The 17,900-nt window shown below is 44.6% G+C and overlaps 2 protein-coding genes across 3 annotated transcripts in view; one reads left to right on the plus strand and one right to left on the minus strand.

Moving 5' to 3' along the window:
* Positions 1 to 31: 31 nt before the first annotated feature.
* On the plus strand, positions 32 to 4,680 carry FEN1 (flap structure-specific endonuclease 1). Of its 2 annotated transcripts, none has more exons than XM_077321179.1 (2): positions 32 to 186; positions 2,471 to 4,680. In XM_077321179.1, exon 2 carries the CDS (start codon positions 2,531 to 2,533, stop codon positions 3,671 to 3,673), a length of 1,143 nt encoding a protein of 380 aa, XP_077177294.1. In that variant the 5' UTR covers positions 32 to 186; positions 2,471 to 2,530; the 3' UTR covers positions 3,674 to 4,680. The 2 variants fall into 2 exon arrangements, with proteins under 2 accessions (XP_077177294.1, XP_077177295.1); XM_077321180.1 differs by lacking the exon at positions 32 to 186 and adding an exon at positions 220 to 597.
* Positions 4,681 to 6,972: 2,292 nt separating this feature from the next.
* LOC143828914 (acyl-CoA (8-3)-desaturase-like) overlaps positions 6,973 to 17,900 on the minus strand; it is a 31,298-nt gene continuing 20,370 nt past the window's right edge. The window contains exons 8-12 of the mRNA XM_077319075.1: positions 15,937 to 16,031; positions 13,807 to 13,903; positions 11,173 to 11,252; positions 8,626 to 8,751; positions 6,973 to 7,744 (exon numbers count right to left, since the gene is read on the minus strand). Coding sequence (XP_077175190.1) covers positions 7,693 to 7,744; positions 8,626 to 8,751; positions 11,173 to 11,252; positions 13,807 to 13,903; positions 15,937 to 16,031 — 450 coding nt within the window. The 3' untranslated portion in view covers positions 6,973 to 7,692. The remainder of the gene's footprint in view (positions 7,745 to 8,625; positions 8,752 to 11,172; positions 11,253 to 13,806; positions 13,904 to 15,936; positions 16,032 to 17,900) is intronic.

Below are 17,900 nucleotides of genomic sequence, written 5' to 3' on the forward strand. Positions count from 1 at the left end.
GAAGGGCGCCAGGAAGACGGGAGCACGAACTACATCTCCCAAGGTGCATCCTGCCCACGGCCGGCCTCCTTGCGGGATTTGGCGCGGGATTTCGGAAGGCGCCAAAGCAAAGTGGGAGGAAGCCTTGGTGGCCTGCGCGGAGGAGCGCCCGTGGTGAAGCCAGCGTGTGGCGGGCAGAGTCTGGAGGTGAGGGGGGGCTGAACGGGAAGTGAGCCGGCGCGGTCCCCCGCAGCATAGCTGAGCCCATGACGCTGCCCCGCACCGAGTCGTATGTCGGCCCCTCTGGGAAGGCGTCGGGGCTCTGCTCTGCGGGCAAAAAGGGCCACTTGGCCGCTGAGAAGCCGCTAGTCGAAGGCGCCGCCGCCGCTTTTCTTGTTCCACTTGCTTTGGGGCTGGGAGGAATCGCGGAGGCTCCGGGTAGGCTTTCCATGGGTCATAGACGATACCGTGGCCGCTTCTGAAGACAAGCTCTACCGTCCCGCCAGGCATCTGACGAGCAATACATGAAATATAACCTGGAGTCCTTGCACAGCTCGTAGGCGCTTCCTCTCCCGTCTGCTGTCCTCTCATTGTCAGAGAGAGGCGAGCCGTTTGTGGGTGAGAGTTCCTGCTTGTGGACTTCCTGAGGCCTCTTCGGTGGTGGAAGCAGCATGAGGGCCTGGATGGGCCATTGCTCTGACCTAGCATGTCTGCTTTTATGCTCTTGTGAAAGAAGTGTTAAATGGAAAGGGACACCCCTTTTATTTTCAGTGGGGTTTCAGATGTAAATAACAATTAACATGAACATGCCGAAAGCCCAAGAAGAATTGCAGGGGATCCCGCCCCCTTCCAATCTCTGTGTTACACTGTGCAGATCTCTGGCCAGCTGATGGGGGAATGGAGCAGAAAGCATGCAGGACTGACTTTTAGGCTAAGGTGACCAGATTGTCCCACTTTTGTAGGGACATCTGGAGGCACCTGGTAAATTGTACTTATGTTGCAATTAAAAATATATATATATTACAATACTATTTTTGCATTCTATGAAAATTTTTGTTGCTCCATATAGACCAAATTTTTAATCCCCCCTGGTCAATGGTGTCCCGCTTTACCAATGTTAAAATCTGGTCACCTTATTTTTGGGCCTGCAATTTTACATTGGGTTGCTTAGCAATCACAAGGTCGGTATTCTTTGCGCTCAGTGGTAAAATCTCAACTGGCATTTTGTGTGGGGATAGGAGTGAAGGAGTGTCCTTAAGCAGAGAATGAATGCTTTTGGAGTTGTCTTCATATTATGTAAGAATTGCCCATGCCCACTTTAGAATATTATTATTATTATTTATTTATTTATTGCCCGCCACTCTCAGCAAAGCCGGCTTGTGGTGGGTTACAGCAGTGGTTCCCAACCTTTTTATCACTGGGGACCAGTCAACGCTTGATAATTTTACTGAGGCCTGGGCGGGTAGTCTTTTGCTGAGGGACGTTGCTGCCACCGCCTGAGCCCCTGCTCCACTTGCTTTCCCGCTGACGCCCCTGACTTCCTGCCGCCTGCTGGGGGGCCCTGCCAGCAGCAGCTGTGCAGTGCCATGCCAAGGGGGAGCCCCAGCCATAACGGCTGCTGGAGAGCACCAATTGTGAACTGGCAGCAGAGGCAGCAGCCGGGGAGGGGGACGAGGAGGAGCCACGGCCTGGTACTGACTGATCCACGAACCGGTACTGGTCCCCAGACCGGGGGTTGGGGAACACTCGGTTACAGGATAAAAAGACAAGTACAATCCCCTAAAAAGTCTACCAGAGCAGGGGTAGTCAACCTGTGGTCCTCCAGCGTTTGCTGGTAGGGGCTCATGGGAATTGTAGTCCATGAACATCTGGAGGCCCACAGGTTGACTACCCCTGTACCAGAGCATGGCTGCAACCAACCCCCCACCTACCCCTGCTGGGGACAGGGAAACAACTAACCACCACAAATGGAACGTGGTTGAATACTGCTGTATTTTTCTGTGGAAGCTTTCTCGCCCTGCATATGTAAATAAAACTTTTTTTTTCTAAATTGTTAAGGCTCTTGTGCAATCATATTGGGCTATAGATGGGATCTGAAGCAAAAGCAAGCCCCAGGGGTTGTATATATTGTATTTGACTTCTTTGTTAATTTTATTTAAATTTGAATCAGAAGTTTTCTGATTCAGTTTATTTTAATAGTTAGCTCCATTGTCTGTATTGAGTAGGAGTCTGTAAAAGTCTGATTTAGGATTTCTCTGTTTCCCCACATAAGTATTCTATTCAGTGTGGAGAAATTTTCCTGCCATAACTTTTTGTAAGTTGGTTGACAGGAATTTTATCTATTCTTCAGTACATATTTAAATTGACCTAAGCAATGTCTGTAATCTAATATTAATAATGATAATACTGATGAAAATATATACCACACCAACAACAGGACAGTTTGTTTTCTGTTTTGGCACTTAAAATCTTCTGTGGTTTTGGTTCCCAGGTTTCTCCTGTGCCGTGTCACCTTCAGTTCAGTCTTTCAGTCTTCAGCTTTGTTACCAGCATGGGAATCCACGGTTTAGCCAAACTGATTGCAGATGTAGCTCCTGGTGCCATTCGAGAAAATGACATAAAGAGTTATTTTGGCCGGAAAGTAGCTATTGATGCTTCTATGAGTATTTACCAGTTCCTGATTGCTGTGCGGCAGGGAGCTGACATGCTGCAGAACGAGGAAGGGGAGACCACCAGCCACCTAATGGGCATGTTCTACCGTACCATCCGCATGATGGAAAATGGCATCAAGCCTGTGTATGTATTTGATGGCAAACCTCCACAGCTGAAATCGGGTGAACTGGCTAAGCGCACTGAGCGCCGAGCTGAGGCAGAGAAACAGTTGGAAGAGGCCAAAGAGGCAGGCGAAGATGAAAACGTAGAAAAGTTTAGCAAGAGGCTAGTTAAGGTGACCAAGCAACATAACGATGAGTGCAAGAAGCTGCTGACACTGATGGGCATCCCATATGTAGAAGCACCTGGGGAGGCTGAAGCTAGCTGTGCTGCACTGGTGAAAGCTAATAAAGTCTACGCAGCGGCTACAGAGGATATGGACTGCTTGACCTTTGGTAGCCCTGTGCTGATGCGACATCTTACTGCCAGCGAGGCTAAGAAACTTCCTATTCAGGAATTCCACCTGAACCGTATCCTTCAAGACATGGGCCTGACACAGGAGGAGTTTGTTAACCTCTGCATATTGCTAGGCTGTGACTACTGTGAAAGTATCCGTGGCATTGGGCCCAAGCGTGCCGTGGAGCTCATCAAGCAGCACAAGAGCATAGAAAAAATTGTACAGCAAATCGATACCAAGAAGTTCTCCCTGCCAGAGAACTGGCTGCATAGGGAGGCCCAGCAGCTTTTCTTGGAGCCTGAAGTTGTAGACCCAGAAGCTGTGGAGCTGAAGTGGAGTGAGCCCAATGAGGAGGAGCTAGTCAGCTTCTTGTGTGGGGAAAAGCAGTTCAGTGAAGAAAGGATCCGTAATGGGGTCAAGAGACTGAGCAAGAGTCGCCAGGGCAGCAGACAGGGCCGCCTAGATGACTTCTTTAAGGTTACTGGCTCAATTACTTCAGCTAAGCGCAAAGAGCCAGAGCCCAAAGGATCTGCCAAGAAAAAAGCAAAGGGCAGTGGTGCAGCAAAATTCAAAAGTAGAAAATAACATTTTTAATTCCTTTTCACACCAAATGCAATTGGGAAGAAAGTATACGAAACTGCAAATTAAAGGCTATTTGATAACCTGCTGCAGCTCTATGAGGTCTAAAAGATAACTCAGCCTGACTTGAAACACAGAGGGCCATGCTCTCAGTGGTAAGATTTTCATGTTGCTAATCAGTAGTCACAGATGCAGTTTCCCTGGTGGTTGGGAATGTTGCAGATTAACCCAGAGGATGAGGCTACTACTTAACCAGTTACCAAGCATACTCCATTCTTACTAGTTGTACCATGCCTGGGAATTGCTTTGGCTTCTAGCTTTGAATACATACTGATGAAAATACTCTTCTGTTTATGTCATGTCTTGTTGCTTTCAAAATATATTTTGTCAAATGGATATATAGGGCTGCTAGAAGTATCAGAAACACAATTTCAGAATTAAGCATATAAATTGAGCAATTTCAGGAATAAATTTCCCCTGGATCAGAAAAAGCAATTCAATGGAGGGGAGTAAGTAAAAGATCCACAGTCTTTGCATCCACAGATTACAGGATCCAGCTCCCTGCCTTGATTACTCAGCTTGGTTTGCTTCTGTCAGCTAAAAAAATGGAGTTGTTCAACCCAACTGGAATATTCTGAAATGAATTCAAAGCAGTTAAAAGAGCTGCCACATTGTGAACATGTTAGTGGTTAGAGACAGTCAGGAGAGAATTTTCTCATTTGATAGGCATTGTGTGAGGAGGCGTGCTTTTTTTTAAAGCAAGACTTTTCTCTGGTCTTGTGTTCATTTAATCCACCAAGTTTGTAAGTATGTATAACTGAAATAGGAAAATATGTATATGTTTGTTCTTTGAAAAGATAAGGAACCAAATTGTAGATTGCCTTATTTTATGAATAGCTTTGTTTTGTTTTAGTGTGAGAACTTTTTAAAGCAACACTGTAGAAATTGACAGAAGCCACGCTGGGCTATTTTCTTCTGCTTTAACTCTTCTATTAAATGTCCAATAAACCTTGTTCCATTGTTGCATTGTGATTTGTAGATGTTCTAAATAAGGGGGTTTAATAAGGTATTCAGCTAAGGGCTGTAATTTTGCTTAAAATACCCTTTTCTTGGGAATCTGCTTCTTCACTATACATTATCAGAAAAAAATATTGTTATGTTGAAAATATCTTTAGAAGCATGACATTTTTGTAGAAGACAAAATGCTGGGCCCTCTTCATAGTCTTTGTTTGGTCTGGTTCTTTGTTTCTTTATAATTTAGCCTCTTGTGGCGAAGGGTGGTAATGCGGCCAACATGCTGTCTGAAGCTCTGACCATGAGGCTGGGAGTTCAATCCCAGCAGATGGTTCAAGGTTAAGGTGACTAGATTGTCCCACTTTTGGAGGGACATCTGGGGGTACCTGGCAAATTGTACTTATGTTGAAATTAAAAATATATATATTACAATACTATTTTTGCGTTCCATGCATTCTATGAAACTTTTTGTTGCTCCATATAGACCACATTTTAAATCAAGAACCCCCCCCCAGTCAATAGTATCCCGCTTTACCAATGTTAAAATTTGGTCACCTTACTCAAGGTTGACTCAGCCTTCCATCCTTCCGAGGTCGGTAAAATGAGTACCCAGTTTGCTGGGGGATAAACGGTAATGACTGGGGAAGGCACTGGCAAACCACCCCGTACTGAGTCTGCCAAGAAAACGCTAGAGGGCGTCACCCCAAGGGTCAGACATGACTCTGTGTTTGCACAGGAGATACCTTTACCACCTGAAGGTGAGCTTAGGGCAGCTTGCAAGAGTGAAAACCAGTTAAAACATGAATACAGTAAATAACAATAAAAGCATTATGACCTATTCACATCCAGCCCAGCTTGTATGGCAACTGTCTGAATGGGGTGAAGCACTTGAAATCATTAATGATAGTCAAAGAGTCAGGAAGAAAGAAATCCTACCAGGGTAAGGTTCCTCCTCCCTCAAATGTCTGTCAAAGAGGATGGTTCCCTGTGGAACTGTGGAAGAGATTGCAGAGTCCAAACTACCATTAGGAGGGCATTCCAGAGGGTTGGGGCCAGGACTGGAAATGCTGTAGCCAGGAATCACTAGCAGGCTGTGCCCTGGGAGTGTTAACATTCTCCTTGGAATATATGGGCAGATGCGATCTCACGGGTATAGTGTCCCCAGGCTGTGTACGGGCTTAAATGTCATACTTGAATGCACTCTGGTACTCCACTGGTAGCCAGTGTAGGTGCTGGGACACTGGATGGATGTGTGCAGTATGGAGAGCCAGTGTGGTGTATGGGCCAAGAGCAGCAGACTCCAATAGATGTTTGCAAGGAGAGGAATTGGACCGTTTTTGATTTGTACCAAGTCGATTTGTCCAAATCATCTATAGTGTAGTTCTGATTCTGCTGAATCGATTCAGTGCCAATGACACTAATGGTGCTATTCAAGTTTATGGGGATTATTCCTTTCCTGGACTCTGGGGTGATGGGGTTTTGATGGGGTTTTGAGGCAAACTTGCACTGTAACTGCTAGAGCCTCTCCTCAAAATAAGCCTCAAGTTGCAGAAAGATTGGACAGAGGTCCAGTCCTAAGTGTACCCTAAGAGGATGCCCCAATCTGTTCTCACCCTATGAAATAATAAGAGTTGGAATACATGCACAAACCCCATCCAATCTTTTTGCAGTTTGGGGTTTCTTTTGATGATATGCTTCCATAGCTATACTTCAAGTTTAGTGCCTCAAAGGCCCAGATACCAGGAAAGACAAAAAGGAACATTTTCTCCTTTTGTTTTAAAGTTTAAACTTTCTCAGTGGGAAAGGAGAACTATAACTTTATAAAAAATGTGTAAGTTTCAGGCATTCAATAGAATTCAAACATGTCAAAGTACAAAGCATCGGGTGCTTAAAGAATAAACGGCTTGAATTGAAATAGCTTTGGAGATAGAGTCCCAACAGTCCGACTGAACTAACTTTTCTTCTTCATCTACAGGCTTTGAAAATGTTTTAATTACTCTTTGGTGTGTTCTTAAAAAGAAAAGGCAATGTTTTCTACACATTCTGCCTTTTCAACTGATTGAAACATAACATTAACATAATACTGCTTTGAATTCAACTCATTTTGTGAAAAGTTATTTTTGAATTTTTTACAGGAAACACTTAACAACAGAAAGTACTAACAAGATGATGATAGTACTTCTCTTCAATGTAATACAGACTAGTTAGGCAAAGTTACACCAGTGGTTGCAAGGGATTCAGCCATAATGCAAATACCATGTAGCAGCTTAAAACACCCAGAAACTCAAAACTTCTAGAAACTCAAAAACCTTTTAATCATTGCACAAACGGTTTTATTTTAAACCTTGGCATTCCATAATAGTCATTTTCATGCCTTTCATTAGGCACTTTCTTGCTCTTTAATTGAATGAAGAAAGTTTGGGGGAGCTTGGTCTGTTTAGCCTAGAGAGGAGATGACAGAGGGGATCTGATAAACATCTTCAAGTATTTAAAAGGGTGCCATATGGAGGATGGAGGAGAATTGTTCTCTCTTGCCCCAGAGGGACAGACCAGAACGAATGGGATGAAATTAATTCAAAATAATCTGGAAGAAGTTCCTGACAGAGCAGTTTCTCAGTGGAACAGGCTTCCTCGGGAGGTGGTGGGTTCTCCATCTTTGGAAATTTTTAAACAGGCTAGATAGCCATCTGATAGAGAGGCTGATTCTGTGAAGGCAAAGGGGTGGCAGGTTACAGTAGATGAGCGATTGGGATGTGAGTGTCCTACATAGTGCAGGGAGTTGGACTAGATGACCCATGAGGTCCCTTCCAACTCTATTATTCTATGATTCTAATTTAGAAAAATCCTGTTAAGGTTTTCTCTCCATTTACAGCATTGGGAGAATTTACATTTTTGTGTATAGCCAGGGGGTGATCAAATACAATTCTTATGGACAGCAAACTGATCTCTGAACATCTATCAGCAGCAACATCTTCATGAGAGCAGAGAAAAGGCTTCCATAAATCCATTACTTATTTATGAAGATAGGCATCCAACCAGAGGTCTCCATACTCTTTCAAAGAGCTGTAGGTCCACCAGAGAACAGTGGGAGAGGTAGGGAAACAGAAAGGAAAAATGAGTCAAACAAAATAAATCAGAAGTAGCAGACGGCTTTAGCTCTGAAAAGCATGAACTTAAAAGATGGATTGGCTTTTTGTCCTCTTTATTGGTAGCCTATGTAGTATTCCCTTTGCCGTTTAATTTAGGCTGGATAGTAAAGCTTTCTAAATACTAGTTTGTGGCACTGACAACCAGCAAAGCGTTTGCTTATTCCCCTTCTACATAAATCGTAACCAGCTTCATTCTTTGAGACTTACAGTATTTGCTGGCGTATAAGACTACTTTTTCCCCCCTGAAAAACATGCCTCCAAGTGGGGGGGTCATCCTATACGCCGGGTGCACTTCAGTTGGGATAGACATAGCTGCCCATAGTGGCCCATAGTACTGTTATGTAATGTAACAAACTATATTTTGAGTGGAAATATTGGGGGGTCGTCTTATACGCCGGCAAATACGGGTATGTAAAGAATGTATAATGTTATTTAAAATGTTTGCATATTTTTTCCAATTGTATAATAATTTTTGCATTTGAAATTCCTTTGTGGTGCATTTATTCATCACTCCTAGTATCACCGGCTCGTGTTAGCTCACAATATTCAAATATACAATAAAATATTAAAATATATTAAAACCACCCATAAAATACCCCTACCCATATGAATACGCTACCTTTCTTCCATTTTATAACAGTGTATGTAAATTTCACAGAAGGTCTCCCATCTGGGTAATGATCAGAATTAGACCTAGTAAAGTTCAGCAGAGTTCACTGCTATTATGTTTTCTGCTCATACCCTCTAAATGCCCATCTTTTATCATGAGACTGAATTTCTTTGACAGATACGTACTGTAAAATGTCTGCAAAGGCTTTCAGTAGGGGCTTACACTGGTACTCAATGCTATGTTTAGCACACAAAGACTTCACCAGAGGGGCCGCTTTCCAGAAGTTGTGTCGAGGCATTGAGGGGAAAAGGCTGTGGAAAAAGAAGCAGTCCATTTTGCTTTTTAGTATTGCTACTCATTTAATGCCAAAAGACAAGAAATCATGACACGCAGAAAAGACATACCCTTGCCCAAACCACTGATAATTTTACAGCTGTTTCACATACACATTTTTTCTTGAAGAAAGATCACCCAGTTAGAAAACAGTCTGTGATTTGATGTGAATGCTTGCATTTAGAATCCACTTTGTACTGTGACAAGAGTACAAAGGAGTGTGGTAAAACAGGTAACTTTAATGCATTATTTTCTAAGCTTCAAGTCAAGCTTTGGTTCAGCTTTAGTCTCTAAAAATTCCTTGAAATCAGCGTCTTGTTGAATGTTATCTTGCTGGATTTTGATGTCTACCTTTTTGTATCTAGCAATAGCAGTTTCATAAGGTCTGAGGAACAAAGTGACTTGCTCTAGAATGTAGCAGCCATCTTAACTGCTCTACAAGTTGACAGGTCCTATGAAACAATCACCATGTATCTCCTAGACTAGAGGACAGAACCTCCCCTGAAAACAAAAACAGAAACTCTCTTTCCATAAACCTCTTGGCTTGTCCTCACAGGCTTCTCCTCAGCCACCCCGTTCTCTACAGCAGTGGTCCCCAATCCCCGGGCCGGGTACCGGTACCGATCCATGGATCAGTCAGTATCGGTCCGTGGCTCCTCCTCGTCCTCCTCCCCGGTTGCTGCCTCGGAGGCTGCCCTGCCACTCTGCCCCTGGCTCACCTTTGATGGTCTCCAGCGGCCGCCATGGCTGGGGCTCCCCCTCGGAGTGGCACTGCGCAGCTGCTGCTGGCAGCACCCCCCAGCAAGCTGCGGGAAGTCAGGGGCGCCGGTGGGAAAGCAAGTGGAGCAGGGGCTCAGGCGGTGATGTCTCTCGGCAAAAGAGTACCCCCCCGGGGCTCAGTAAAATTGTCAAGCTTTGACTGGTCCCCGGTGATAAAAAGGTCGGGGACCACTGTTCTACAGGGAACAAATCAAGCCATTTCCCCCCTTGATGCTAGGCAACCTCCAACTGGATGGCTTACAGTAGTATGCCTTTATGATGAATCACTCTCTACACCTTTCCCCCCAAAATGAAGCTTCCTGTCCACCATGCCACTAGTAAATCTCAGAGAGCTTCTTGGAAAGCATACAGCTGCATTTTCACTAAAACACCTTTGTTTTAATGGCACTGAGACATTTTTCCAAACAAATAAAAGATGTTATTTACAAGGAGGGAAGGGTGATTGGAATCAAGCTTTTTAATATACCATTTAGTTCTTATTCAGTTAGATGTTCCTATTTTAATAAAGAGATTTCTTATTTGTGTTTTTCCCTAAAACACTGTTGTCTTTCTTAAATACTTATCTTTGGAGTTCACCTAAACTTTCCTAGTTCTTAGAAAGTGGACACTCCAAGCTCATGCCACAACTGTCTCCCTTCCCAGACAAACTGGTTCTCTACTACCTTCTGAGCTGAATAGAGCTCTATTTCACACACATGTTCCTTGGGAAAGACCCCCCAATTTCTCCTAAGTAGGGTTCCACCTTCAATTCCCCACAAGGTTTTACCTCATACTTCGGCCTAATTTGGAAGTATTCACCTGACTCCCCAAATTCTCTCTTCCAAATGATCGCTCTAGTTGCCAGATACTGTGTGGATTAGCTCTCCATTGAAAACCCAGTACTCTCACTAGAGTTTCTCCCCAGAGTAAGGAGACCAGATTGTCCCACTTTTGGAGGAACATCTAGGGGTACCTGGCAAATTGTACCTATGTTAAAAATTTAAAAAATATATATATTACAATACTATTTTTGCTTTCTATGCATTCTATGAAACTTTTTGTTGCTCCATACAGACCAAAATTTTAATCAAGAACCCCCCCCCCCCCCGCATCAAAGGTGATCCCCTTTACCAATGTTAAAATCTGGTCACCTTACCCCAGAGGAGTATTTCAAGTATTGAACTAGAACTCTCTCTGACCAGTCTCAGGCTGAACTAACTGCCTTCCAGCCCACAGCCAGTATAACAGCTCCCACTCAGCTGTGGTTAGCCAATCACAGGATTTAGAGTCTGTTTGTAGCCCTAGCTTTTATCTGCCTAGTGAAAAGCTTCAACTCTTACCCCACAGTTGCTGTTGCTACAGCACTCAGAACCTCCTTTTCCAGGTACAGTCTATCACGGCCTTCTAATCAATGACATCATTTCCCATTTATCCAGGACTTAGTTCTTACCACTACAACTAGTACAGTTTTGCTGCCCCTCCCACCCAAGTCTTCAACACCATTTGTGGATGTATCAGACCATTTTTTCCTTTCTCTTTTACAACAGCTACTTTTTGGAGTCTGATAACATAATTAAAAGTGTGTGGGAAAACTTAGGAGAGAGTATCAAAGAAAACATTGCCTTAAAATGTATACTTACTGGTGTTCAATCTGGAAATTCAAATGCCCAGTAAACCAGTCGTTGAACAAGGACTGTTCTACATTGCATGTTGCCTTGAGCTGAGGGAGGAAATGGATAGACTTCTAAATACAGATTTATTTGTGTGCCTTTGTTAATGCCTAAAATATCTCAATAATTGGTATAATTAACTAGATTACATCTGTATATTATTAGCCCCTGTGATCCCCCAACTGCAGATACCTAAATCTGGTCCAAATGGAGGCTAAGAAAAACCTGAATTTTTAAAAAAAATTCACAGGTGGCATTTAAATCCCCTCAAAAGTAAAGTATTGGCAACTGCACAGTCAGGAGGTCCACACTGGGTCTGCTGACAGCAGCTGCATAGCCTGGGAGCTGAGCTGGGCACCTTGCTGGGCTCTGTGTTGCGTCCAATGATAGCTGGGCTTGGCCTGCTGGCAGCTGTGCAACCCAGGAGCTGCACTGGACATATGCTGGCTAAGTGGAGAGAAGGGAGAAAATGGCAGTGAGCCAGCAGTAGAGGTTGAGAGGATCAGCAACAGAGATGTAGGCCACAGTAGTGAAGTAGTGAAGGACTCTGCTACCTGCCAAGCCAGCAAGCCTGCTCACTGAGCTATAAGGAGGCAGTCAGGGAAGGAGGGTGCAGGAGTCCCCACTGCCACCACCCAACCAGCAACCAGGGAGTTGGGTGGGGAGGTGCAGAAGTCCTCTCCACATACACCCTCAAACAGACAATTAGGGAACCAGATGTGGTAGCAACGATGGCGGGGCTGGAGAGATTCCTCCACATATCGCAGGTTCCCATTTATACGTTTCTAATTCATGTGTTCTCAATTTGAGGCCTCAATGGGCCTTGTGACACTAATGCTGCTCTTATCCTCCCACTTCTATATGCCTACATGGGGTCTGCTGAAAGAAGGAAATATTCCTATATCACTAATAGTTATCCAGGGTTATTGAGAAGCATTAAGACGCAATTACATTGAGGGAAAAGTTAAGCAATTTTGTGCTGTTGTTCTTCTGAACAATGTAGGGCAAAAATAATTGCATTTGTCTATTTTCACTTTCTCTCCTTTTGGATAGATTTTACTTTTGTGAGGAGGACTTTCATGATACTTCCTTTGTATTGCTTGTGAAAATATTACACAGCCAAGGATAAATCTTGGTGGCCGTTTGGCAACAATGGACAAGAGGACACTATTAATGGGCTTACCGAACACAGCTACATCCCTCACATGGTTGCATATTGAGCTGAAGCAATCATTCAACTCCTAATTTGCCTTGTCCGCAAAGGAAAAGCCACTTGCAAATGATTACTATACTGCAACAATAGTGCAAGATTCAACAATATGTGAAATCAGTCTTATACTAGAACTATTAAAAGAAAATCAAACGGGGAAATAGCACACAAATAGCAACACTCATACAAAATAGAAAAAATAATGAATGAATCACACTGGCCCTTACACAGGTCACTTATGGAACTATGACATTTTCAAACACCCAGAAAATATTTAAGCAAAGAGATACTGATTGGTAAGGATGTTGCTTATATGGAATCCAGAAAGCCTCCCCCAAGCTGGCATAGACTGATGGAAAGACTGTGGAAAGAAATTCCTTTCAGAAAACAGCTTATGTTGCATGAGATCTTTCACTCTGCTTACTGGAAGCATTTCTTGTAAATTCTATTCCCTGCTGCTTCAATCCCACTACCAACCTAGTTGAACTCTGCAAACAAAACAGCAAATAATTCATTTTCATTATTTTAATGGTAACAAACAAATATTTTCATATTTTTTCCCATTAGTTATAAACAAATACTTAGTGACAGCCTTAGGGATGCCAGGTCTCTCTTTCATTGGTCTCTCCTGATAACTGGTGGGAGATGGAGAATGACCCAGGCCTTATCATCCACTCCACACAAGAAGTGGCATCATCATGTCAGGCAACACTCGGATATTTGGGCAAACATTCTATGGTAAAACCAACTTCTACTGTGTAATTTTTGCCCAGAATCCCATGTGTCACCTGGATGTTGCTGGTGTGATGATATCACTTCCTGTGCAACCCTGAAGAGGCCTGGTCTTTTTCTTTCTCCAGGTAAGTCCCCCTTCTGGCCAGTTGATTGGTGGCTAGGAGGCAGGGCCTGTTGGCAGGGGACCTTGCCTCCACTGGGGGTCTGGAACCCCTAGAGAACCTCCAGACTGGAAAACAGGAAGAACTGTCTTAGTGATAGCAAGTTGCAATATAACTTGCTCTTCCTCTTGAGCTCACCGCCTATTATTTTTTCTTGCCACTTCTTATATTTTTCATGTACTTTTCCTGTCTCCCTTGCTACCTTTCACAATCCCTCTTTTTTCTTTTTTTTTAATGCTTCTGACCATTCCATTTTCTTCCTTTTTTTAGAAGAATTTTTATTTTATATTCCAAAATTAAAGATGAAAGTACGAATAATCTACATTATTAATACATGACCCTTCCATTTTCTGACTAATTCACTGTTTTACCCCTACTAATTCCTTCTTCTTTCTCCTTTAAAATAGCAGCCTTTTGCCAGGAGCCATTTCAGCTTCTTTTCTTCTGAGCTAAATACTGCTTGTAATGTCATCATGTGGTTGCTGGTAAAGATCTTACCTGAGTGGAGAACCAGTCCAAGTTTTTATCATAATCTATATCCATGGGTATGTGACTCATTTGTGATACCCAAACAAACCAACAGCTTACCAGCATCCTGCACAGATAAGTAGAAATAATTACCATACATTTATGAACATCAGTAAAACACTCCGCGGTTATAAATAAAAGCCTAAGGGCAAGTTGGGAGGAGTTAGGGCGGGCGCAGTCCGTGATAAAAACTCGGAAGAGCGAATCAGGAGCCGCGAAGTGGCTCCTGATTCACCCCTTTGACTGTCACTCCGGGCCCAAGCAGGGAATGGTGAGGCGCGCAAGGCGCGCCTCACCATTCCCTGCTTGGCCGTCATGGCCTGCGCCTCCATGCGGGGAAAGGAGCAGGGACCGGCAGCCCTGCTTCTTTCCAGCCGCACACCCTCCCAACTTGCACGGGAAGCAGGGAACGGATCCCATGCGTTCCGTGCGCCCTTCCCCCGAACAACACGCCACCGCCGCCAGCCTCCCGAACCCCACCGCTACCGCCGCACAACCCTGGTAAGCCCCCGCCCGGCGCTACAACCCCCGCGCGTACCACGCCCCCATGCCCATGCCCATGCCCATGCCCCACACCTCCTCTGTTGCCGCCCGCACAACCACACAACCCCCAACAAGTGGCGCCGGCTGCGCCACACTTCCCACACTCAACCCCACACCCCCACACACACATGAGCCTTTCCCCCCCAACACAACCACCCAACCTCCGACAAAGCCCTACTTCTCGCCTTGCTGACCGCGGCATTCTCCCCTGGCCCGTTCTGCTTGCCTCCGACGCTGTGCGCAGCCTGTGCCAACCACCTGGTTCCAAAGACGGCTACAGACTGAGCCACACATGCGCCGCCATCCGCACACGCATGCCTCGCATCCCCCACCCTACCCCCTCCCACCCCCAACCGCCAGACCACGCATGTGCCAACTTCCACACATGCGTGGTTCCCCTCCGCCTCCGCTCGACTTCCCCGGACAGCTCCTCCACCGCCTTGACTCCCGCTGCCTCAAGCCGCCCCAGCCCGTCCCCACACTCCGCCCTCCACTCACCCCTCCCAACCCCTGCCACCCCACCTCCCCAAGCCTCTCCTTACCGCCCATTTTTATAAATGGGCTTTCTTTCTAGTAAATCAATAATCTAGCTACACTGGAAAACACTACACTGGACTTTTTGTCTTTCATGCATAATTACTTTGGTGGCCTCTGGTATCTTGAACAGAACCCTGAGAATCTTTGCTCCATTGTCACTCCTTCATAGAGAAACAAATATTTATCAGATCTAAAAATGCTAGCTCTTCAAATAAGAAGTAGTTTGTCTACCCACTGTTCAGTTAGCTTCTCACACTGAAAACATTTCCCTACTTCTACAAATACACACCCTGTTGGATTAGGCCCCTCAGCTGTTAATAGGAGTCAAATCAGTCGGAGCTGCAAGTCCCAATTAACTGAACTCTCAATTCAAGATGCAATGCATCAAGATTTTCACTTGGTACACTTGTAAATTTAGGCAGATTGTTGAAATGGGCAGAAGGGATTGTGTCAGTGCTTGGCTCTTGTGGCCCTTTCTTGCATGTGTTTGGCCCTTCTGGTGCATTTGCTACCCCTCCTAGTTTAGTGTCATCTGCAAATATAATAAGTACCCCCTCTATTCCTTCATCCAAACCATTAATAAATATGTTGAACAATACAGGACTCAGAACAGATTAATCAATGGATCAATCAATCAAGCTTGAACTCTCCCTGGAAGCTAAAATAGCTAAAATGAAGTGATTGTATTTTGAGCGCACTATGAGAAGATGAGAGCCACTGGAAAAGATAATAATGGGTAGGAAAAAGTTGAAAGAAAAGCAGGAAAAGAGGACGATCCAACATGAGATGTATTGACTCAATAAAGGAAGCTACCATCCTCAGTTTGCAAGACCTGAGCAAGGCTGTTGACAATAGGATGTTTTGGAGAATATTAATTCATAGACATGTTGGATCACATTAATTCATAGAACATTAATTCATAGAATTCATTGACAGCATTCAATTCATATGTAGTGTGTTGTTTTGATGTCCATGTAACTGTTTAGAGTAATGCTTCCATAGTTTCATCTGTCACTGTACCTCAGTAACAAGTAGAATATCAGACAGTTTACACCAAGTAGGTTCCACGAGATGAAGAAGAAACGGAAGAAGAAACTCACCATGCAGGCCAGATCCTGTGAAAAAGGAGAAGTAGAAGCAATAAGAATGATGTACAAAGTCCTTCTGCCCAGTGACCTTTTACCTCTGTGAAGCTCTATATTTTTCCACCTTTGCCAGGTTCAGCTACTAGTGCCCTACCTGTCCCCTGAACACCTGGCCGCAGTGCTACATGCGAGAGTCACCTCCAGAATAGTTTTATGTAACTTGCTCTACATGGGTCTGCCCTTGTCCTTGATTCGGAAATTATAGCTGGTACACTGTGGAGGGCCCATATCTAGCCTGTGCTGAGGCAGCTGCATTAGTTGCTGGTTACTGCCCAGATCCAGATCAAGGTTTTTGTTTTGACTGTTAAGGCCTTCTGTGCTCTGGGACCCACATACCTGAGGGACCACCTGTCATTCTGTGCCCCCTGCAGAGCCTTACACTCTGCGGGTTCAAACTTACTGGTCATTCCCACCCCCAGGGAAGCACACCTGGCCTCGACCAGGGCTAGGGCCTTCTCGGTGGAATGAGCTCCCAGGAGAGCTGCAGGCCCTGCGGGAGCTTTGAGTATCCCACGGGGCCTGCAAAATGGAGCTCTTCTGCCAGGTCTAGGGTTGAGGCCAAGGCAGTGAGGAAGATTGGTTGGGGTCCCCCCCCAGTGTCAGGCAGCAGTTAGACCATTATAATCCTGGCCTCTCTTTCCATCCCTCATTAGAGGTTGGTTGGTGGTTGGATGATCAAGGAATTCTGGCATGTTTGTGCCAGTTTGTTTTATGATTCTGACCTGTTTTTTTTTTTTAATGGGGCTTTATTGGGGGTTTTATTGGACATTAATTTGCCAACTGACAATATTGCCTGCCATATTGCTCTCCCTTTTTAAATTTAGGGCACAACCCTCATGACAGGGTTTCTGCAAATAGCTGACCTTATAGGAAACCTTCCTGTGTTGAAAATAAGCTATCCAGCATCTTACACTTTCATAACAATGGAATGTGTACATAGCTGTAAGCTTCTGCAAATGGCTATGTCCGCTGACATGTGTACTGTGAAATTTTTTCTGAGCTGCAAAATAAATGAAAAGCCAGCTCAAGTGAGAGAGCTATTGAGTTCCAGAGCAGGCTAGCAGAGAGAGAGAAGCAAGCCTCGCATCTGTCATTACTCCATGCCACCCCACACATTGACTACCAACTTCAACGGTCTTGGACTCTATGGTGGGATCAGGTCCATCCTTGGCACTGGGACCACAAACTTACCAGGGTTGCTGAGGGCCAGTGAGAAGCTGCTGAGGAGAAGTGACAGGCCCAGTGGATGGAGCCATGCTACAATGAGCAATGCCCAGCATGGAGCCCACTGGGGTAAGAGGGGCTGGACTGGAGCCACTATTCATTCATTCATTTACTTAGTCGGTTGGCTGGTCAGTTAAATTTATAGTGAGTGATGCAAAGAGGTGCCAACCAGCAAAACTTCAGGAGCAATGAATGCAGCCCCAACAACATCCACAGCTTTGCTACAGACAAAGCCAGGCTAGAAAGGGAGATTGCAGAAATGCAAGTTATTACAACACTCAATACTATGACATACCCAGGACTCAATAAGGACAAAGATTTTTTATCTTACTATTAATGCTAACCTTGTTCAACGTGTGTATCCATATTCCTCACTATTTATTTTATTTGTGATAATGTGACTGTAAGATATGGGAATGTAATGGAATTCTGAGTTTGACTCCCTGGCCTTGGGATCGATAGTTACCAGCCATTCCCTGGGAGGAATGTCTCACAGTTGCATGGAGACGGATGGAGCAAGCAGCATATGGGGAAGTGAGAGCCTTTGATCACTGATAACAGGAAGTTTGGTTTCTCCTTGTGTTTTTGTAAACTGCACTAAATTCCAGGGGATTG

The sequence above is a fragment of the Paroedura picta genome, chromosome 2 (assembly GCF_049243985.1).
Source record: "Paroedura picta isolate Pp20150507F chromosome 2, Ppicta_v3.0, whole genome shotgun sequence".
Classification (NCBI taxonomy): domain Eukaryota; kingdom Metazoa; phylum Chordata; class Lepidosauria; order Squamata; family Gekkonidae; genus Paroedura; species Paroedura picta.

Bases quoted from the DNA above. Each gene is read 5' to 3' on its own strand.
- FEN1 (XM_077321179.1), top strand. From the start codon at position 2,531: ATGGGAATCCACGGTTTAGCCAAACTGATTGCAGATGTAGCTCCTGGT.